The 24,091-nt window shown below is 38.7% G+C and overlaps 1 protein-coding gene across 2 annotated transcripts in view; it reads right to left on the bottom strand.

Moving 5' to 3' along the window:
* MYO3A (myosin IIIA) overlaps positions 1–24,091 on the bottom strand; it is a 114,751-nt gene that overhangs the window by 29,832 nt on the left and 60,828 nt on the right. The window contains exons 11-23 of one of the 2 annotated variants that reach the window (XM_063414037.1): positions 22,889–23,005; positions 22,005–22,109; positions 21,843–21,926; positions 20,861–21,063; positions 19,834–19,932; positions 19,619–19,733; positions 16,116–16,242; positions 15,171–15,381; positions 13,181–13,328; positions 5,771–5,924; positions 4,454–4,542; positions 2,606–2,735; positions 110–189 (exon numbers count right to left, since the gene is read on the bottom strand). In XM_063414037.1, coding sequence (XP_063270107.1) covers positions 110–189; positions 2,606–2,735; positions 4,454–4,542; positions 5,771–5,924; positions 13,181–13,328; positions 15,171–15,381; positions 16,116–16,242; positions 19,619–19,733; positions 19,834–19,932; positions 20,861–21,063; positions 21,843–21,926; positions 22,005–22,109; positions 22,889–23,005 — 1,662 coding nt within the window. Of the gene's footprint in view, positions 1–109; positions 190–2,605; positions 2,736–4,453; positions 4,543–5,770; positions 5,925–13,180; positions 13,329–15,170; positions 15,382–16,115; positions 16,243–19,618; positions 19,734–19,833; positions 19,933–20,860; positions 21,064–21,842; positions 22,110–22,888; positions 23,006–24,091 lie in introns of both variants that reach the window. The other variant, XM_063414027.1, reaches the window with a different exon arrangement.

Raw genomic sequence — 24,091 nt, 5'->3', positions numbered from 1 at the left:
GGAGAAAAACCAGGAAGGGGTTACTTGCTTACTTTCAATACCAAAACAACTACTGCCTATCTAGTTCAAATCAGGCTTCAATGCAGAATCACAAAATCAGTTTTCTTACCTTTGTATGACTGATTGATTTTTGGGAAGTCCACATTTGATAGCTGATTGTAGTTTTGCTTTTGGTGTGTGCCAGGTTACCTATGGGAAGATGAAAGAAAGCAACCTACCAAAGTGCTTACATCTCATCTAAACTAAGAACGATCCCAAACCACCTTATTAATGCCCTCAGAGCAACCATATGATTATAAAGGTTATTGACTTTTTCAGAGCATGTCCTCATTTCCCCTTTAACCCTTGGGATGGAATGAGCTCTGAAGAAGTTGCAGGAACACAGAACATGATTTTTTCTCCTTCAGCTCATACATCATCTACTAGACAACAAAATAAACAATCAGACTGCTGTGGAAGGTAAGATAGTTAAATCTTAGAGCATCCATGTTGCTTTACCCTAAGAATGTTATTGTACTATTCTAGTTCTAATGTTCCATATTAGTTATAAGAAAAATGTGCTAATACCCTTCTCTAGCCCTGAGGAAAAGTGACATGGGATGACTCAAGACTATACACCTAAACTCTACTCTTCACTACTCTTTCAACCCCTTGGTAAATATAAGGTTATATCTTTCCACAGAGCTTGCTGGAAACCATCACTACCCTGTCCTTTCTCTGAAGTGTGGCTGGGTATTCCTGGGAGGCTATCAGCTGACATGGACCAGAACTGACCCAGGGAGGCATTCTAACCATTAATCAGAATGAGCAGCCCTGTGGGAATGTTTCAGCTACTCTTCACTGGCTCTGTTTGGTTTACTAGCACAGACAAAGTCTTAAGGCTCTAACTCTGGAATTCTAAGTCAAGCAATACCTTCATTATGATGACTTTGAAGGACGAGGTGCATTGGCATGCTTTACACAATTTACAAGGAATAATGACAATTCTGCTGAGCTTTCCATCACGTCCCTCTGTGTTGATAAACTCTAGCCATTGCTGCATGCCGCCACTGCATCTGCTAATAACATAACACCTCTGGGATCTCCCTCTCCACTGGGAGAGCCTGTATCTCTCTGTGCTCAGCTACTATCAGGAAGAGGTGGATAAGAGTTGGAATAACAGCTGCAAATATGTGTCATGGTGCTGCATCTGGTATTATGTAATGATATCAAGGCCTAAACCTCCCTGGGGTTCAGCTGAATATCACAGGGTGGGAAGGAAAAGGTTTACCCACTGCTGACTTTAGCTATCTGAAAGTGAGGTGTCCACAGGATCCCTGCTGTATTCAGTGGAGAGAGAAACCTTCAGAGGTGATTTTTCCCATCCCAAGAGAAACACCCGAGATAGGAAAGATGGGCTGGACTTTGGGTAAACATCTACAGTGACTCTGATTCTAGATGAATAACAGGGATCAGAAACCTAATTTTTAGTTGGCTGTAGCTGGATGGTTTGAGTCAGTTTTGAAATGCTACATGCAGCGTTTCACAATATTTAACAGGAGGGCTAAAGCAGCCTTCAGAGTCTGTTTTAGTCCTTCAGTACCTTGCAAAACATTAAGACTTGGGATCAGTCCTTTGAACCACTTGGATGCTTACTTGGACTCTATGGAAATTATAATTTAGTATATTAGCAAATATTAGCAAGTCAAAAAGTTCAGGCAAGGGCATTGAGCTCTGTGCTTTCACAGGAACACTCAAATAAAATTCCAACCAAGACCAAATTTTGCATTCTATTAGCAAAGCTCCCTTTGTAAAGAACAGAAGCCTTGCCAAAAACCTCAGCTTCTGTAAGTTATGATAACATTTTCATTTCCATAGGCTCTTCCAATTTAGTTTTTCTGTTCTGCTAGAAATATGTCTCCCATGTAGTTGTACAAGGAAGTAATGTTGTAAAGTACTTACTGTATGGCATCAATGCCATCACACAGGGAGTACTACAACACAACAACAAACTAGTAAGGAGACTTACCCATCATCCTGCAGTGGAAGGTAGGACACTTTGCAAGGACATAGCTCAAATAAGGTGCAATTTAGGAGTAATTTCTGTAGAGCTTTTTTCCTCCACCTCTACTTATGGATTTCTTGAGGAAGAGCTTACTACAAGGACCACATCAATTACCTATTGTAAAGAACTCTAAGACTGAAAATAGAGGCGTCTTCTCAGTCTGCAGCAGATTTTAGGAGTCCCAACCTTTGTTCTCTACCACTTAGAGATAAATTGCACTGAGGCAATTTATATATGTCCTGTCCAGAATAGGACAGTGACTTACCTCATCCTTCCTGTTCAATCCTCAACTCAAGAGATGCACTCCACTCCTGCCTTGATCCCCTACCCTGAAGACAGGACCCTGAAAGAAGTCTCTGCCACTTCCTTGGCACTTGACCAGACCGGTCCCTCCTCTGCAGCTTGCGATGGCTGCAGCTCCATTCAGTATAGATTCCATGGTTGGAAAGTGAAGCCACAAAATGTATAAAGTCATCAATGAGTCACATTGATGACATGAAACCTGGAAGTGGTCATCATGAAGGCTGGAGAAAACTAAGAAGATCACCCCAAGAGCAATACCTGTTTTTGTGAGAGGGTGAGTTACCAGCTGTCGCGTCAGGTTGTTTTCAGATGACCTCAGTAGCAGCACAATATCAGCTGGAAGAGTATCTCTGTTTTTGGCTAGGAATCCACTTGCATTATACAGAACCTGTTTAAAAAGTGCATTTATACATCTTCTTGGGGTTTGAAAAGTAATTGTAAGTTTAAGCTTTCTGGAATAGGACTTTTACTATATCAAGATACACAATTTTTCAGCCATCAGGCTCACTCTCACTTGTAGTCTTTTTTTTTATCACTGAAAGTTCTATCTTTTTAATACTGAGATATGCTGCAAATCACTAAAAGCAAATCTATCATTCCAAAGTAGCTTGAGACATTTATTTTTCCTAATGCAGGTAGTAGTTTTAACCTGTGTGGATTTATCACCAGGACCAGTGTACTGCAGTCCTCCTTTACAGCTGTACATGTGGTAATGCACAATTAACAATGCACTTGATTTCAACCACATCACACAGGATTACCCACATGATTGTACAATCTTTCTGTGCTATTCATATTATGCTGTACTGGACCCAGGACTCAACACTCTTCTTCCTAGGGATCTTGGTATTAATTGTAGAGGAAGTTCGCAGAATTACAAACTGCATACTGGCAATTGAAATCAACCCAAAAATTCCAAGAATGGTGTAGCTAATTCAGAATGTAAATTCAGGGTTCTATCTCGATGTCTAAGGGATTCACAAGAAAACTTGACTTGTCAAAAAGGATAGAAGATACTGGGGTACATAATTTAGAAAAAGCCATCACAATACAATTCAGCAACAGTCTTAAATGATGAAAAAGACTTGTAAAGGAAGAGGAAATAAATTGTTCTCAATTTCCACAGTAAACTGCACTAGGGGTAATGAATTTACATGGCAACAATGGAGACACAAGTTAAACAGCAGAAGAAACTTCTAGTGAAAGAGTTCTTTGAACACTGATGGGACACTAGTGTAATTCCCCATCTTCAGTGGCTGGTACCAGGAATGGTAGAGGGAGACCTGGCTTTCCACTCCTTGCAGTGAGTTATGCTATGCTGGTGAGGTGCAACTCAGCTGGAGACGAGGTTCAGAGGAGTTACAAGAGGCTCTTTGTAGCTGGCTGTCTTACATAAGGGGTAAGGCATTTTCCATCAGCTGATGGGCAGTATTTGTCCCTTCCCAGGCTGCTCCAGCACTGCACAGACCCAACGTGGATTCCCATGTGAGACATCAGTGCTCACTCTGTACCCTTTAAGAGAGCTGAGAAGGAGGTGGGAGCTCCTGCTTTCCCACAGCAAGGTTCAGGTGACCAGAGTCACCCTGCTGCAGTGTGGCAGCAGCTCGTCCTGTGCTTGCAGGGCACAGTCACCCGGCATGGGAAGGAAGGATGCTGCTCACTGAATGAAGCAGGGCCTGCACTCTCTGTCTGGCTGATGGCAAAGTACAGACCTTAGAAAGGCTGATGGTGTGTAGGAGGTAGTAGAAAGAATGGAGCTGGGTCCTGGTTAGAAATAGTGGGAATGAGCATGGTGCAGGACTTTGAGGAACTAAGGGGAAGAGCACTGAGTTGCATTACATATCAATTATGTTTTGGGTCTTCTATACTACAGTCAGTTCATTTACCTGGTGGCATTTAAGAAAAATACACTCCTGCTATTGCCTTTTTTTTTTTTTTTTAAAGGGATAATAACATTTTAATTTACTTTTTATATGTAAGGCACTGCCAGCATTCCCATGTCTGGACTGAAGAGACAACTGCTGAGAACCAACCCAGGTGACCTCTTCTACCTCCTTCCAGCACTAACATTCCACAATCCCCAGCTAACACCATCAGGTATCTTACCTTTCCTGCATAATGATAAATTCCAAAGGTTAGATCCACTCTTTTGGGTCGCCAAAAATATTTTGATTTCAAATTATCTTCAAATTTTTCTGAAAGTGAACACATAGCTTATCTTACTGGAGTTGCTGTATAATCATTTTCTTCTGAAGCTGTATCCCTCCAAGGATATTTCCTGACTTCTCAGCCAATGCAGAGGCACAAAACAGACACTGATGCTTTCAAGGACAGAGATACCATCATGGTCTTGTAACAAAAGACACTGGAGAGAGAATATGGGAGGTCTTGGACAAGTCACTTACTTTGTTCCAATTTTTTAAAGTGTGACCTCAGAAAATCATGGAATCATAGAATCATTAAGGTGGGAAAAGATGTCTAAGATCTTGAGTCCAACCCTTAACCCAAGACCACTGTTCACCACTAAGCCATGTCCCCAGGTGCCACATCCATATGTGTTTTGAACACTTCCAGGGCTTGTCTTTACAAGATTTTGATCTAAATACATGCAACAATGCAGAAATCTTTCCTAAGGATTCCTTGAGGAGTTGTGAGGAAACATTTACTGATTGATTTAGTGCTTCTGTACTGTAGACTAAAAAGCATGAAGATAAAAGAACAACAAGCTCATATAGCTGCTTTAACATGGGCATTGTTACTGGATGTTATTAGGTTTTCTGATTGGCTAAAACTCTAATCTGACACTTTGCACATTCAAAAATGAGTAAACCCAGGATCCATCTGCACAGAAATACCACTGAAATAATGAAGTCAATGGTAATTGCAGCTATTCAGCACTGAAATATTCAGGATCTGAATCACAATGACTTTAGGTGTTTTAATTTTAATTTGTGAATAGAAAACACTCAGAAAGCATAATTTGCTGAAAGGCACCGAAGCCTGTTTGCAGTCATGACTCTTAAAAAGTATTAAACCTCTTGCTTAGGTACTGCTCATCAAAAATCTCAGAGCTGAACACGACTGAACTATGCAAACAGTGTTTTTGGTCTATGAACCTAAAGTTTTAATTCAGTTTGATCTTTATTTTTCAAGCTCTGCAGCGAAAAAAAAACAAAACAAAAACCTGAAGGTGGGAAAACTTGAAACCTGGATCAGCAGCTTAGGTTCATTTGTACTCTTGACATTTCTCTACGAACTTGAAGGACACAACCATCCCAGCATGGATGTCTCCCTCAAACACACTGTGACACTGAAATGGGGGCTCACTAAAAGCATAACTAGCATGTAGCCTGAACTGCACATGCCAAACAGAAATTGAACAGAAGACAAGCTGTAAAACTGTGAAATGAACCACATACTTACCCACAAGTGTCTGATCTGTTGCCTGTGGGAATCGACTTTCCTCATCCAGCAAAGACAATAAACCCATTGGTTTCTGCAGGAACATATCCAGGAGGGGCCTGTTGTCCTCGTATTCTATAACTCTTGCATCAACACCTTCGTAAAGGTATTCATTCTGCAGCAAGAAACAGAAGGCATGCTTTGTCTGTACACAGAACCACTACAGAAAATAATTCACAAGCTGTCAATTGCAGCAAATTAAAACTACATTGAGAAAGTATGCCTCAGGGCTAAAGACATCAAGGTTTTGCAGAAACAAATGTCAGCTGGGATTTTGGTTTTGAATATGTAAGTTCAATACTCCTATGGAATATTTGTTAAAGTAAGATACTTTACAGGAATAGCAAGAATTAAAGAAACAGAGTTTCTTTAGATAAAGTATGTTGTTTGCATATAGAGACCTCAGGGCCTATTTATTTCCCTGGTCTGAAATGTAGGAAATTTCTTAATCATTTAGAGCTATATTTACATTCCCAATTCATTGCTCAGATCTAAGTGATGGCAAAGATTTACAGCAGTGACTACAGGTTCCAGTGGCTTTACTTGTTTGATCACCCTCCTCAAACACCTGGAAAAATTCTTACGTGGAGAAGAAAGATGCACACACTTTCTAAAAATTAAAGGATTGTGTACTTGCTTCCTAAGAATTAAATGAATTGCCTCAGATTTGCTTCTAACATATTTTCACTCTTTGTAGGGAACTAGGGAAAGGTATTCCCCAAAATTTAAAAACAACAGAAAAGCTGCTGGGATGGACTATTTTTTTTGCTTTTTTGTTTGGTTTGGCCTGGCTGGTTTTCTCCTGAAGACTGCAAATATCTCTGGATTCCTCCCAGACCAAGAAAAAACAAATAACAAATGTTTCCACAGTGTGTTGCGATATTTTTATCTTGAATATAATTTAGATTATAGCTGGAGAACATAAGAATGACCTTCCTTAATCCTTTAGCAAGGCAGAAGACAGCTGCAGATTTACCAAGAGAAGGTTGCTCTAGGGACTGCCACCCCCCATTATTTTTGCTTATTTTTGCTTGCATTAGGCAAAGCAGTAGCAGTTATCTACCACACAATGCTCCTGTTTGTGCCAGGGCTGCCCTCAGCCCTGTGCAGGCTGTACTGTGAAACACAGAGCTTTTGATCTACTTTAAAAATCACCCCTCTGCCACAGGATGGGACTTTGTAACTGTTGTGTTCTTGTATGGTGTTAATATCACAGTTTTGCTGTCCTGAGTTCATTGTGAGAAGAGTGTCACAAAAATGAATGATGGCTAATATTAATGAGTTCAAAGACCTCTAACCTTGGAAGACCTCTCCTTATCTGTCATTCACTTGAGTCTGAATGAGTGAAGAAGGCAACACATGGGGCATTTAAAAAAGAAGTTCACTTTCCTATACAACAGAAAAGCACCTGTTTCATACCTCTTAATCTCAGAGAAACAGCAAAAAGCATAAAATCAGTAAGACTGGTCTAAAAATACAGGCATAAATAAAAATATGCTGATCCATTTGAAAAAGGGCACAAAATATATACCTAAACCCTTCCTGTATCCAGATTGACGTAATTTCCCAGGACACTCTTCACTCTAATGATAGGTTATAATTCAGTTTATACACCATACAAGTGTGTAATCAGTAAGAATCTCGCCTACAGCCCCACAAGGGCTCCTCATTTGAGACACATAACATTAACCTCATTCATGTCTCCCCTGAAGCAGTGGACAGGTGGAGTTTTGCTTTTTATTTTAATCAACGACCTGAGCAGCAGGACAGGACAGGAGAGTAATAAATGTATCACTGATATAGGTGAGAAGTTAATTATATACCTGTAGGAGCTAGTGGCAGGAAGGGAATGTGTCTGTGTTATCTCCCAGAGATAACATGGGTGTAGGGGCAGTTTAACTGAGGGCTACAGCTGCTCTGACACACAGATGTTCCTGGAGCCAGCTGTTACTGCTCAGGATTATCCAGAGTACCCTGATCAAGGGGGCAAGGGGAAGAGGCTGCTCCGGATTGATCTGTCAGAGGAGAGTGTTTCTGTGGCACCCAGACATCCTCAAACAAGCTCTCACAACCAACCTGTCGAATCATAAACATTTTCCAACTTCAACTGCTTGTGAGAGAGGCTGGTTTAGAGAGCTGATGAAAGTGTTCTCCTTGGAAAAGGAAGGAACTCTTAGTAGCTGTACTACTGTGCTATAACAGCCACATGTGGTCCCCTCCCTGCCCAGGCAGCACACAGGCCTGACCTCCAGCCTGCAGTGTATGTGACAACGCAGTTTGTCCCCTTTGTGCCTTGACAGCTGAAGGAGTGTCAGCCCTGACAGTTTTGGCAATGCTGCCATCTGCCCAGCAGGATTTGAAGGAGCTCCCTCCATCACTTCCCAGGGGCTCCTGAAGGACAGCTGATGACCAAGCCAGGCACCAGTGTGACAGATGACTCAGAAATGATTCTGTACTACCTTTCCTGATGCAGTGCTGGTTTCAATCACACCATTAGGATACAAGTAGCAAGTATAAAAGCTTTAACGATGGACATCATAAAACTGTAATGAAACCCTTGCATATTTGAATTAATAAGATGAATCAGCTACGGGATTTTGTAATCTCCTGTGATGTTTTGTGACATCAAAGCTCTGCAAAATAGCTACTTTAGGAAATTCTAAAGCATAATCCATTAGAAGGTATTCCTGTGGATGGGATGTCAAAAGGAATAATTGAGGTACACTATGAATTGGGCTGCCATCTCATCTTAGTATTACATGGTATCTTTCCTGTGATCAAAATGATGCAACATTAGCTTGTACCACCTGGTTTCAATGGTAACAAAAAATATTAAATGCATTAGGAAATGGTCTTCATGTTTAATAAAGTAGTGCCATTTTGCTGAGAATATTTTTATGATGACACTTTGGTTTAAATGAGGACACCAGAGACTTACTCAGAAGGAACCTTTGCAGCTGAAAGGAGAAGATTAAATTGTCATGAGAAGGTAAAATAAACATTGCACACATTTGATGCAAAAAGTATCATCTGTCCAACTGACAGCAAACTTACTACTTTCCAAAATGTTTTAGCTATCTGCCATTATACCTTTTACTTCTTATGGGGGAATGACAAATGAGAAAGGAATGGGAGGGCTGTCTTGCTGGACGATGTGACTTGCAGATCACAGAGCTGACAGAAATTAACTCACATCAGTATCTAATATGTAAGGGGATCACCTCGAAGGACAGGACCGAAGGTCCAAAAGTTCTGCTTTGCTTTATATTAACCAAAAACCCCCCTTCTGCTAGCAAAACTAAAAGCAGTGACTTAGTTGAGAGGCCACATCCCCTCCTCAGTCAGTAGAGAGAGGGATATATCTATTTGTCTCCATTGACTACTGGGAATCTACACTACCTTTGTCTTAAACTGTATATCCACTTCAGTCTCTCTGTTAAATTAGTGAAAGGAGACTGCATTCAGACCTAAAAACCTTCATTCTCAAATGCAAACATTAAGTCACCAATAAAGAATAAACTATCATAATTTTGACCTGAGTTCTCCATATTGACCCACAGACACTCCACTGTAGCTGACACCCTGAGCCTTAGGTTGTGATAGTACCAGTGCTCCTTTTTTCTACCCCTGTCACTACTGTGGCCTACTTTTTTTTTTTTTTTTTTTTTTTTTTTTTTTTTTTTTTTTTGTAGGCCACACTTCCAAGGAAAGCAAAACAGTGAACACTTTTCAGATTCGGATACAGAAAAGAGACCACTGACAAGGGTAAAACAATGTCACCCGCAACACTGAAAGTACAATTCAGCCTTATGAGTGTATTTACTACTTGGCTTCATTGGTCAAGTTGCCAAAACATGATCCCTCTTTTCTGATGACATAATCACTGCTTACTAGGTGAACACGGGTTAATGACAAACTAAACTATAATCAACTGATTTAGGCCTCAACTTTCCACCAGATATGTCAATTTTCATCAAATTGCATGTGATATGATATTGAACAGGGGAAAATAGGGAGAGGAATGAAAAAAACAATGTATCTGTCCATTTTATTTCTCTTGAGGGAAGTGTAAAAGGATTTAAATTCTTCAGTCTTTCTTGTGTAGATCTACAGGGTTCGATGCAGTGTTGTGTTACAGATTTCTGAGGCAGCACAGGGCTACCTGACAGTGTCAGGCACTGCACAGGGCTGTGAAGAGACACTGGCCTGGGTCCCCAGTGACAGCACAGCTCCAGCAGCACAACAGTCAGGCCTAATGGAAAGTCTAAACACAAAGGTCTTGGTGACTTCTGCCATCAGTCTTCTCATAAACATAACTTCTGTCTTTTAGAGCATAAGACACAAACCCTTGCATATGAAGTAATTTGTAAAGTCAGGCAGATACTTCAGCAAAGGGCAGAGGTCATCCTATTGTTTGTTTTTTACGTCACTGATATTTTTCATTTTAATTTACAATTAAAGTACAATACTGATGTCAACACAGGAGAGTTCTTACAGTGAACAGAAAAGATTCTGAAGCCACCTGCTTTCTCAAAGGCTGTTTTTGTGATGCAAAACTGGGACAACCATGTAATAAAGTAAGTGAAAAGTGATGTCTTATAATGACTATGAATCATACCACAAATCATTCTGTGCCGTTGGGTTGTAATGCAGAGTAACACATTTCTCATTTTCCATCTCTGAAAGGGGGAGATTTACACCCACACTTGCACAAACTTAATCTATATAGCTCCTTCTGCACTGCTGTAGTAATATCTTTGTAGACTGCTACTAGGTAATTACAAGGAAGTTTGATATAATCTCATGTAGTGGTTTGATGTAAATTAAGGCAGACAGTCACTTGGTTGGTATTACAGACTGGATGTGAACACTTGTAATAGAAATATTAGGACTGGTATAAATGAAATATGAATGGGAATGTGCACATAACCATAAAAATAGTGTTATAAGAATAGCTATGTGATAGCCTGTGATTTGAATGAAGAACTCTTGTTCCTAACAATAAAATTGATCAAAGAGTTCCTTACATCAAGAACAGAAGGCCTTCACTTACATAAAAACACAGTGCAGAGAGTTACTGAGTGGAACACCCCCTAAACCTGACAGCAGGAGAGTGACTGTGAGGCTTTAGCACATCACACATGATTTTCTTACGAGCCCACCAAGGAAATGGACTGTAGGCATAAAAATGTATATATTCCAGACAAGCCAGATAATGACCTTGCCTAAAGATTATGGACGCTGAAGTAAAAAAGGGTTTGGGGCAAAGAACGATTGCTAAAGGCTGTAAAAGATATGCCCAAAAGCTATTTCAGCAAGAAGAACCTAACAGACATGATAACTTGCCAGCTGGTGTCCATTTTTCCATACATCACTCACAAATTTTCTTGGCCAGACCATTTGCACACACACCCCCACACATGCCATGGTGCATTCTGTGTATCTGTCAGTCAATGAAGTCTATGAGGGAATGAATGAAAATGGGTAAAACTGATGTACTTAGAGACTCTGTAAATAAAGACTACCTTCCCCTTCCACAGAGTCTGTAGTTGTACTAATTTCCTACAGGGAAAAATGGGCAAACTATATATTGTCAAAATAGGAAGTTATTTTTTCTACTCATCTGCTGAGTAGCAGAATAACCACCCTGACCATGGTGCAGCAAGGCACATGCCAGAGAGCAAACTGCTCCCACTACATGGTGACACCACAAATCCCTGCATTAATATAGGTCTTGCCAATAAAGTTCTGTAACAGGATACCTAGAAACAAGTCAAGGCAGATTACACTGAACTTGACTCTAATTAAAAAAGAGAAGGAACATTAAGACAGTATTTGGGTGTACAGGAATAGGGCTAGGAAAGCCAAGGCCAGTCCCTCATCAACAAAAGGCAATTAGGGAGAATGTGGTCCTGCTGCTGAACAAGTTTGTGGATGATGTGGAAAAGGCTGAGATATTCAGCTGCTTCTCTGCATCAGTCCTGACTGGGAATCCCAGGTCCTTGAGACCAGGGGAAAGGTCTGGAGCAAGGAAGACTTAAACTTAGCATGGGAGGATCAAGTTAGGGAACATTTAAGCAAAGTGGACATATGCAAATCCATGGGAACTGGTCAGTGCCTGGGTTTGACAGGAATAAATATTGTTGCTGCAGTCTGTGCTATTTCCATATCCTAGCTGTTAGAAACAGCAATAGCCAAGTGCCCTTCTCTTGAGAACTTGTGTACTTTGGAAAGAAGATGCCTAATTAATTACAGTAGATCTAGTTAAATTTTCTCTGGCTTTTAGATTACATTAAAAACAAGGAAACACTTGTGTCAATAGTCTTGCACATAAATCTATAAAAACAACTACAAGATACAAGACTGCAACACAATATTTCCTGAAATAATCAGGAAGAGGATAAAACATTGAGCCATAAAAAAGAATTTTCATAATACATATAAATATATACACCTCTAGACTGACACATGCATGTATATCCTTGTACACATCTGCATACATGGACACATTCCAAACTGGTGTCTATCCAATCCTTAAAACAAACAGTGATCAACACTGACAAATACTGTTCCTATTAACAATTAAAATTACAATTTAGGGGAATTTTCATCCATGTATTATAAACACCAATAATTTCAGTAAAACAGCAAAAGTATAGTTTCACCTATGGTATGAATTCTGACTGTTCTGCCATAGAGAATTCTGAAATATTTCAAGTTTCAGCAAGATCATTTTTCCCCCTGAACATGTTATTTCTTCAAATAACAATAATGACTAACAATTTAGAGGTGGTTAATTTAATTCTTCTGGAATTATTGACAAAGCTGAGATGATTTTTTGAGGTTTTTCCCTCTCCTCTTCAAATTCATAAACTTTTTTCTCTGCTCTACAATAAATTATTTAAATTAAATCCATCATTATTTAGCTGAGATGATCTAGTTTCTCAAGAAAAACAAAAAAATTGTGACATTTGCAGTTTTCAGTAATGGAATTTCAGTGTTCATTATGCTTATTAGTAAACTATTATGAACACCGCACTTTTAAAATTTTGTTACCACTCATTTACTTTTTTACTAGAGAATCACATGTTATAATATTCATTATTCCTCAAGAAAACAACATTGCATTTGCATCTATCAGATTATCACAGTGTTATGTTGCTTAGTTACTGTAAATTTCAAGTTTAAAGCATTTTATGTCGGCATTTTACTTGCAAATAGCAAGCATTGCTTCATGGAAAACATACTTAGATTTTTTTTTTATAATCTGCTATTTACAAGCTATTATGGAGAAGGAACAATGTAGTTTCTTGAGACAAGGTTTTATATGTTCAGTAATACCAAAGCTTCATCAAAATAACCAACACATACCTGTTCCCAGGCAAAGACATGTTGATTGAAGTAGAACTGAATTTGTTCATTGGCAATGTTGATACACAGTTGTTCAAAGGAATTTTTTTTGAAATTCTCAAAGCCAAAGATGTCAAGAATTCCAATATTCAAGCCATCATCGTTTTCACTGCAAAGATGAAATATACTTTTCAATGTTGTATCTTTATTTTACAGTAACTACCTTCAGTACTATATCACAAAAGGAAATCATGGGCCAAATCTGTACACCAGTTACACAGGATAAGTTTTGCTGAACTAGTTATCTCTTAAAATGACAATAATTGTTAGCTTGAAATACATAAATGCAGATCAATTCAAAGTTTACTGCAATGCAGACCAGATATACTGAATCACACAGCAACCAAGTCAACTGAGAAATGAATAGGGGATTTACAATTTTATTTTTACACTAATATTTGCAAGTAATTATTCTGAAAAGCTGACTACGGTACAGAAAGAACATGCAATTCTTTTTGTTTCTCTTGGTAGTAACACAGGCTTTACTCACCACCATCCTGAAATTAAAGACTGTTGTCATTAAGTATTATTTCTTCATATTATTTACTCATAACAATTGAATTGCTTAGTTTAACATTAAAGTAAAAAAGAATTACTAGCTAGACCTTTTATGCAGCTAAATAACTGCTTTATGCACTGGGGTGTGGTATGAATTTAAATTACCAATTAAATTCCAGAGAAGCACTGGAAAAACTTTGACTTGATATTTTAAGTAGGGCATACTGAAGATACGTGATCACTTCTGCAGCTGGACAAAAGCTCTAATATTTATTTGCTGAAGCAAAAAATTATGAGGATATAATTTTATAACAAAGTGAGGCTGACATTGCGTCTTTTCTAGGCAAGTAAAATATAAATCACATTCTCTCTATAAAACCTCTTTGAGGGGCTATCCAACACCGTTTTTGTTTTAGGAAATTTAGGAAATCAAAATTAAGAATCAGCCTCAACACATTCATGAATAGTACTTAAACCTCTTAGTGAAGTCCATCTCAGAAAAGGAAGCATTTTACTGCAGAGGGATCTGAATTTGGTGACTATTTCATCTGTCTCAAAATTACATTTTTGATGAATACACTGCTAAAATTTATCTGCCCCATTCCTTTTTCAGAGTCAATTATATAAAACCAGAAAATGCAAATTATGTTACTACCACAAAATCAAGCAAAAGTTGTGTGGGGTTTTTTCACAGTGAGCACTTCAGGTTGAATTTTCTCCCTTCTCACCAGCATAATAAGTAAGTATTCAGTTTTTAAAGGGCTCTGTAACAGACAAGTGAGAGAGCACACAGGCTGCCCCATCTATCATGGATTTTATCCTATCACTTACTGATTAAAGTTCTGTTTATCATTGCTCTGCTGTAACAAAATACTTAAAAGTTTAGAAAATTTTAGGATTGCAACCTTGGCTCTCCTCTGATGTTTAAGAAGAAAATATCCAGGAAATTCAAATCTGCAAACTAAAGCTACTTGTTACTGACGTGTTGTTTAAAATGTCACCTTGTAAGTGCAAAATGGACAATACCTTCAGTAAATGTGTTTGAAAACTATTCCCACACATATATAAAACCATGCTCATAACAAAAGTGACAAAAGCAACAGCATCAGTGGAAATAAGAGCAGAATTTGACCTATGTAATCAACATGATGAATATCAAAAGTTTACTCAGAAAAAAATACAAAAGAAAACGGTTAAAGTTAAAAGGGTTACAAATACAAAAGAAAAAGACAGGGTTATATTAGTAAAGATCAACAGGAAAACACCAGATGTTTTTGCCAACCATATCTACTGTATTTTCACTATATACTAGGAACAGGACAAAGCATTTTTGAGATGGTGGGATCATAATCAAAAAAGTATCAGAGAAAAAGAACTTCACTAAATGCTCTCATGTAAGACAATATTATTCCCACTGAAAAATATCTCTTTATTCTGCAAAGTCTCCTTTTACCTTAAGTGCTTGTCAGGTTTGAGTAGAGTGTTGATGCGATTGACTATCCAGCTGAAGAGGCGCCCGTACAGGGCTTTGGCCATGGCATCTCTGACATCAGTGGCTTTTTCCACAGTGTTTGGACGAATAATTGTTTCTCCTCGAGTCACTACACAGTGGGAGGTGAGGGCCTCTTGCAGTTCATCTGCCTGAATACACAGCAGGGATGCACCTGGGAAGGAATGTCAGAGGCACAGCTCAGAGACAGTTTGGGAGGTGACTATGTACGAAGTACCCAAGCTGTGAGGTGTGAATACCTCTCTCCGTTATAGCCCACTCATACAAGTCACTGCTGTTCTCCTTTTGCTCCGAAAAAGGGGTGCTTCTTTCCCAGTTACATTTACAGTAATAATTTTCTATGGCAAAACATACAAGAAGATAGCATGGAGACTTCATTATCTCCCCCAGTGTAATTACTGAGAAAGTGTAGCAAATATCTGGAGAATCTTTGCCCCTTTGCCTCCTCTACCTCCCAGCAGCTTATAATGTAAGGCATCCCTTCCAAAGAATTAGTCAGCCGTGTTTCCACAGGCACATGGGAAACAAGTAATGAGCAGCTGAGAAAGAAACTGGGAAAAAACTATTCAATGTGTTAATCAGATTCTCCATCAAATGTTCATATAACCTTGGAAAAATTCCAAAGATTTTTTCAAGCATCTGCAGTATTAGTCATGTTTCCTGTACGCCAGTGAACTTGTTAGTCGAATAAGATGCGTAACATGGAAATATTTTCTTTTTTACATTTGAATTCAGGTGGGCTTAGAATTAATCTACCTTCAGTTTTTAATTATTCTTGCAAAGTTCCCATGTGAATACAGTTTTCATTCATACCTCTCTTACAATAAAATGAGTTTGCTATGAAAACACTAAAGAAAAACAATGTTAAATCAAGAAAAAACCACTCACAGTTCTCAAGGGCTACTGGATTGGAAATGTTGCTCTTGTCAATCATATGTTCAGATACTACTGCAGAAAATTCGATGTTGCCCACATTTAAAATGGCAGCCAGGACACTGTACACACTTCCAAGTTCCTGAAAAGTATATTTTAAAAAAACGCAATACTCAATAGGCAGGTAATCTGCCTTCGTGGTTTGTGTGACGGGTGTGTGTGAGTTTTGCTTCCAGCTGTGCCCACATGTCACTACTTTTAGGAGCCCTGTTCTCAGCCATGATTCCTATTCTGTACTTAGCAAAGTCTCTCAAGAGTAAGGCACTCACAGAGAGCAAGACAAACCAGAGCCCAACCTCTCTTCCCTGCTTGTTGACCAGACAGGATGGACATGAAGTAGGGAAAGCAAAACCAGTGGTGTGCATACCCTCTTACACAGAAGGAGTTCAGAGGTTATTTATATCTACCCTTCACTGTGTCTGCAGGTGCAAACATGTCTACAGATTTAATACCTAGATCAACAAAAGTATAAAAAATCTGCATTGATGTTTCTTGCATTATGGAAACAAAGGTACTCCAAATAATAGGTCTGTATCATCTCTCACCAATGTCATCAGAAAAAGTTTCACTGGGAGAAGAGTGAGGCCTCACATCTCTGATTTGGCAAAGCACTTCACCATTCAAAATGTCAGTTAGTAACTCACCAAAGCATCTTAATATGGACTTTGCTTAAACAAATTTAGATTTCAAATTATTTAGGAGGTTCTGCCATGGTTTAGTTGATAAGGTGGTGTTAGGTTATGGGTTGGACTTGATGATCTCAAAAGTCTTTTCCAACCTAATTAATTAAGTGATTCTGTGAAAAGGGACTCTGTCTTGAAAAAGGCTGTTACTGCTCTGGACAGTGATGTGATATATACAGTAAATTAAGTACCTATGCATGAATACATAAATTTTAAGTAATATTTGGAGTTAGGAAAGTAATGTTGTCATTGCAGGTTGGACTTAGATCTAACTGCAAATTTTCATCTAAATGGTGAATGTTTATCATTATACCTCATGATCTGAGTACTTTTTACTCAGAAAATGCTAGGTGTACCTGTAAAGCATACTAGGAGTCTGTGACACTGTATTTTTTGAGCCATACAGTAATAGTGTGTTTTATAAATAGCAGGTTGAAAACTTTTGTAGTAGTTTCATAAGAAGCAGTTTTTCAAATCTGATTGGTATTTTATAACAATGAACTTTTTATAATTGCACAGCATTTTATCTGTATTATTCAATAGTTTGCTGGTACCATGTCAGGCATCATTTACTCAGATAAAATCTCTAATTGCTCTAGAATACTTGAACTTGTTTTCAACACTTTCAGAAGTTAATCTAGCAGTTAATAAATAGTGATTCCAGTGACAGCAAGACAAACTGGTTAAGCTCACTCTAAAAAATTATGCTGAGGATAATTGGCACACCGTTTACTTAGGATTAAAGACTCATTTTTATTTTAAGCTTAGGGACACAGTTGAAATGCAAAGAAATGGATAGCTTAACTTCTGCCATCGTGCTGTACAATATGTATAGCTGCTGACATTTTTCTGCCCTTTTCCAGTGTGTTTGAAATCTGGCTTGATCTGTCTCATACAGCATAATTATTGTTCCCCTCAGGCAGTCCTTTCTTACTAATTTTGCCGTGCAGCCTGAAATAAAACAGTGTAATTTTAAGACAGGGAGTACTGACAGTAGTTACTTTTAAAGCCTGTCAGTCAGTTAAAAGCAAATTTTAAAGAAATAAAGCTTTGTTTAGGTCTCAATTTTAACTGAAGACTTTTTTCTGTCCATGGCTTTCTGCTAATAAAACACTGAACATACATAAAAATTCCTCTGTGCACAGGGATGAATGTCAAAGCTTAAGGCTGCATTACTAAAAAGTGAACTTAGGAAAGGAATTCAATGTCCCATGGGATTTTTTTTCACTGAAAAATAATTGTCTTTGCACATGTATCCGATATCAGAACCTCAGTGGGGGAAGAGACTCCTCCTTCACTCCTGCAAGCACAGCCTCAGATAGGCAAATTCCCCCTGAGGAGGAGGCAAGGCAGGCTGACCTGGCTGGGGCTCACAAGCAGCCAAGAGGAGATTGCCCGTGGCACTCAGCCTGCTTCTGAAACTGTGGGGCTCTACAGGTACATAATTCTTCACAGATTCAGCTCCTGGTGGCTTGCTGAGTTAATCAAGTGAAGATCCATGATGGAGCTGCACAATGCAGCCAGTGACCTGGTTCTAACTGCATCTTCAATGGGTATGGAAGGCCCCTTTTGGATGATCAGGATTATTGTTTCCACCCGTCCAAGTGAACAAAAGACCTGGAAACAAAAGCAGGCTTGCTGCTTTTCATGCTTTAAATTAGGACTTATCAAGGTCTCTGGTGCTGTGACAAACTGCTATCAGTGCTGAACCATGAATGTCCTTTCATGCTGCTTCTGGAAAGGTGAAAGCACAAGTGAAAGGATGTGATAGTACAGGTGTGATATTACTAAATGCAGTTGTGAATAACATGTAGAGGAGAAAGAGACTGTGAATGCCACTGCTACTACAACCTAATGTAAAGTGACTATGGAGGAACAAAATTGGTGAATAAATCTGTTCTGCTACCTATTTCAAATATTTACATTGAGGGAAGACAGAGTCAACTGAATTGAGCAGTTTTCTCTGAAAAGCTCCTTACCACACACAGTTTTGTCAGAGAAATTAAAACATTCATCCATTCTGCAGGTCTAGTGCTATATTTCACAGATACTGTATGGATCATACCTCTACCATTCATACTGTTTATAAATAAATCAGAGATAACTTACACCTGTGATGCACCACTTCTCCTAAGGTGAAACTAGGTCATAGGATGGATTTCTTTTCTTTATAAATCCACTCCTTTTTTAATTTTAATTCTACCAAAGACAGACTGAGAAGATAGGTTTAACAGCTAGCTGAGCAAGGATATGAGATCATAAAGAAAGAATGGGTTCAGCTAATGTTTTGTGATGAGGTTCATCTCCAAAGGGATTTAAGAACTTCATTCAAATTTGGAGTTGGGAAAATGATTGAGTTTATCAATACTCAGATCAACTCAATGAATTTTTAGAACTATTACCATGGACTTCCTCTTAAAACTGAGATGAGGCTCATATTCACAGGCCTAGAATTATTGGCTAATAAACTGTTACAACATAATTTGCTATGCAGTAAATTTTTAAAAATCTCTCCCCCATCCAATTATTCAGCTGTGCTGTGTTCACTGATTTGAAAGTCTTGTTGACTAACCATTTTATTGGTTTATCAACGCATTGAAACTTTAAAAAATTAAATGTTACTATACAACAGTAAGTTGACCGTGCAAGATCCTAAAACATAAACGCAATACTGCTAAAGGAAGAAAATAACAAGAGAGATTTGAATGCTTTATAATATGTTCTTCCTGAGGTAGTTGGTAAAGTTCACAAAGGAAAAGGGTTATCAGCACTCACCTCCAGTGTAAAACCTATGACTTTGAAGCATTGTTCTATTAATTCAAACTGAGACTTATAAAAGCTATTGTTCATGAAATCTTGCACTATTCTGAAATGATCATTTTGCAGATATCTGAAAGAGTTGATGGATACAGAGTTAGAATGTCAATGAGGCTGAGAATTCAATACTGTGTTTCTTAGTAATCAATTTATGCAAAAATAAACTGCATTACCTGGGAGGTCTATATTCTGGCAGTTTATAGTGTGCCAGTTTTTTCTTTTCTGCGAGACCAGCATAAATATAATAAAAAATATGGAAATTTTTCTCTCCTCTGAAACAACAGAAACAACAAACTGATTTAGTAATATAACCATGCTACACTTACTGATGACACACATTCTATTACTAAATGTTATTTTAATAAGAGGCAAGTCTCACACAAACTGACAGAGGACTCTGAAAAAAGCCTTGTGACAGAACTTCCTGTGAACACTGTTTTCATGCCGTTGTGTGTTTGTCCTGACACTGCCAGGGTGGCTGCTCGGTGCTAAAGCAGCTCAGTGCTGCTCTGCCCCTGATGCAGTTGGTAGATGCTGTGTGAGATCTTGCACATTGCTCAGCCACTCACACTGACTGGGCTGCTTATCTCAGTTATTTTAAAAAATCTTCTGGCTGTGGGAGAGGTATACACTCTCGGTTCACTGAATGCAGTGGGTCTGCTGTGTCCTTTAGCCCTGAACCAAGAAGCAGACACTCAGCAAAAGGTTCTTATGACTTGTCATGCTTTGCCTAGAAGCTAGATGCCCAAACCTAGGACAGGTTTATTACAATTCAGAGTTCCTGTGCTCCTTATGAGAAAGAGCTAAGTGAAAATTTGCAGCCACGACTGAGCCCTGAGACGCCCAAGTCAGTCACCACTGAATGGCAAAAAAGGAACTGTGTTCAAACCCCTGCTGTGTGCATGAGCTTAGGTGTATGTCTCAGGGGCATCACTAGAACCACAGAATGTCTTGGGTTGGGAGGAACCTTAAGGATCATCTATTTATAAGATTTGTTTAAATAACCCAGGGGGCAAAGAAAAAGAAAATCTGAAGTATTTTTCAGCTACCTCGCAGATTTATAAGCTATTCATGTACAACTTTTAAGAAAAAAAATCCAGGTACATTATTCATCTTTGTGTTTTGAACCAAAGTGATTTCCTGCATCATAGGCCCACTTTGTAAACCCGAAATGAGGTAAAATACAGTTTTCATACTTACACTGCCTGGTGGACAACTCTGGATTTTTCAAGGAGGTACTCTGAAATCTGAGCTCCTACTACAGTGCCACCACAAGTGAATTTCATTTCCAAATATTTTCCAAATCTGCTTGAGTTATCATTGATGATGGTGCCTGCATTTCCAAATGCTTCTACAAGGTTGTTCACCTGGAGAATCTTCTCCTGCAAAGTCCTATTATTAGCCTGGATATGAAAAAGATATTGCTTCAGATTATGAGTAATTATTCAAATACATACATTTTTAGGTGTTTCTTTAATCTTCCCATTGGTGTTGTGAAGTGTGACATAATCAGGGCAGTCATTCCCATGGGGATTATATGGAGGGAAAGGCATATATATACATATACATATATATGTATGTGATGAGATCTGACAGAATATAGCAGTGCTCAGAACTAAGGCTGTCCGGAAGAGATAATGATAACAACACTACCAATGAATTTCTGTGGTTTCTGTGGTTTCTGTGGTTCTGAGATGGCCAATCCGCTTTTAGGATCCTTGTTAGCACCTGGTTTCTGCTCCACTGCACCCTACCAAGCCATTAGTTCGCTTTTATCTCTCCTGGGGCATGCAAAAAATTGCATTTTATTTAGACAGCTATGGTGGCCACTTCCCAGAATGACTATGCCCCACTGACAGCAATCTGGTTGTGGAAGGATGAGAAGCTAGAAGAGGATTTTGTTTGGTACTGTTTGGGTGACTTCAAGGCACTCAATTAAACAGGGATCTGACTGAGTCACAGCCCTGACTGCAGTGCGTACTTTTCCTTGTGGAAACCCCAGCATATTTTCAAGTGACCCTAGTTCAGGAGGGAGGAAGGAGCAGATAGATCAGCATCCCATTCCAGTGTTCTTTGGAGAACGTGTAGCAGTCTCACCCCACCACCAAAGCCCTGTCCATAGGTTCAGCCCTTTAGGCCCAGGAGGGCAAAGCCTTCCAGGGAAATCCCCTCTGGCACTCACCTTGCCCAGGACAGTGAGCTGCTGAACCAGCAGGTGGGCACTCTGCGTCTTGCCAGCTCCACTTTCTCCAGAAATAACAATACACTGCAGAGAACAGAGCAAGAGTGAGCTCATCACACACCTCTCACCTGGCAGAGGATGTAAGTAGGCACCCATCTGTACCTGATCAGAGTTGTATGTCACCATGGACTGATAGCCTATGTCAGCAACAGCAAAAATGTGAGGAGGGTTGGCAGTCCGTTTGGCTCCAATGTACAGTTTGGAATGCTAAGTGCAAGAAAAATGAAAACATTGTCACTGTCCTTGAAAAACCTTTTTTTTGTTTGTTTGTTTTTTTTAATTGAAGTTTGGCCTTATGTTTAGATTAGTGTACAGCATGCTGAGGTTTCCAGCAGTGATGTTTTCTGAGGGAGCTGTTACTGCACTCACTATACCAGGAATCTGTATATACTTAGGACTATAAGAACTGCTAAAGAAATGAAGTGCAATTTTCTATAATTTTAGCCCTGATTACACTATGAAACTCAATTTATTAGGAGAAAATTTATTGTTGTCAGACATCACAGTTTCAACTTATTTAAATTTATTTGTGCTTCCCTATTAGTATCTCTGCATGATACTGATGTTAAAACTTGAGATCTTTTCTGTACCTGTAGTATCTGATAATTAATAACCCCAAATTATTGTATGATCTGACTTTAATATCTTTCCCCTTTTGCATAACAGGGAGACAAATTCCCTTTTGTATAATGAGGAGACAGATTCACAGAAGTTAACATTTTACAGGATTGCTTTGCATGATCTACACTGTACACAGACATTAGAAATTAATTCTTTTGGAGTTTCTCATTTCTGTGCTGAAATTCAGCAAGCATTAAGAATGTGTGTCAATATGCACTTGAAAGAATATCTCTACTGGTAATTCTGTTTTTCAGAGTATGCTAAAATGAATCTCAAGAATGGTCTTACTTTATACTTAACACAAATATTTATATTTTAGTAGAAATTGGTGCTAGTTTAAAATAACAAAACCTAAATTTTCACACCTGTGAAGAATAAATATCTATGTTCCGAAATGGGTTGACAGCGATGAGAATGTCCCCAACATATGTGTAGATCTGATCCTTGGCATAACCCTTCTGCAACTGTTCTGTTACTGTATTCTGATGGAGAAGGAACAGGAACAATGAATCACATGGGGGAAAAAAGAATATCAGGAAAATGTATAAAATATTTATATAGTTTCAATGAATGAGGATGGGAAGGGAAGGTATTTATAGTGAGGAGTACAATGGATCATGATCAAAAGTAAGCAATATTTTCAAACACATTGGCATTTCTAATTTTTTGCGTCCAAACTCACGTTGAACAATATATACTTACAGATCCTCAGGTGGCTGTAGAAAAAGGAGTTAGTAAGTACTGCTTTCATTCAGTTCATCAGATGTCTCCATGAGACAGTCTTGTCTACATTTCTACTACTATAGTTTCATGTAACTTATCAAGCAAGAGCCATTTGATTGAGTCCATATCTGCCATTTCACTCCTCTAACATTACTCTCAGTTATGACACAACACAGATGGTTTAACTGTTTGGTTCCCATTAATGTAAACAAAGAGGCATCTTTCCCTGTTAACAAGCACTCTCTGCTGTGATAGTTCTTTGCTGTTGCAGAGCCAATTCTCCCTGAACCAAGAAAAAAGAAAGGCCCATTAGTGGCATTCAAATTTCTTGATGTAATTTCCCTCAGCTTCTTCTGCATACACAGCTGTGTATATAAAGTGCCTGCTTAGGTTTCCAATCAAAACAGGCCACAGAGCTGAATGAAGAAATTCAAACCAGCCTTGAGACTAATCTGAGGTACATGTGAAAATATTTAGGCCCCATACCCACTGGAACAGACCAAGTGGCAGCAGAGGGCTACAGAAGGAATTGCTTTCCTTCCTCATCTATCTATTCACAGTGTTGTACACTGTGTCCTGTTTAATACACTTAAAAGCTGAATTCTCAACAGCTGTAGAAGCTATATTTCCTTCATGATATAAGGAGACATGACATAAGGAGAAAATCTGGGTTTTCCATTGCCTTGATAAACCTTTTGGTTTTAAATGCTTTCTTTCACTTTGGCCATAACCAGATTCACATTACAAAATTATTTTAGAGGAACTTCTGCCCTTCTTGAAATTAATTCTTGCACCAATAGAAGGTCTCTTGTCTTGTTCTGATGATGGGGCTATCTAAACCAGAA

Source organism: Prinia subflava, chromosome 1 (genome assembly GCF_021018805.1).
Source record: "Prinia subflava isolate CZ2003 ecotype Zambia chromosome 1, Cam_Psub_1.2, whole genome shotgun sequence".
Taxonomy (NCBI): domain Eukaryota; kingdom Metazoa; phylum Chordata; class Aves; order Passeriformes; family Cisticolidae; genus Prinia; species Prinia subflava.
The sequence above is the reverse complement of the archived record's forward strand: the minus strand, read 5'-3'. Positions and strand labels throughout refer to the sequence as shown.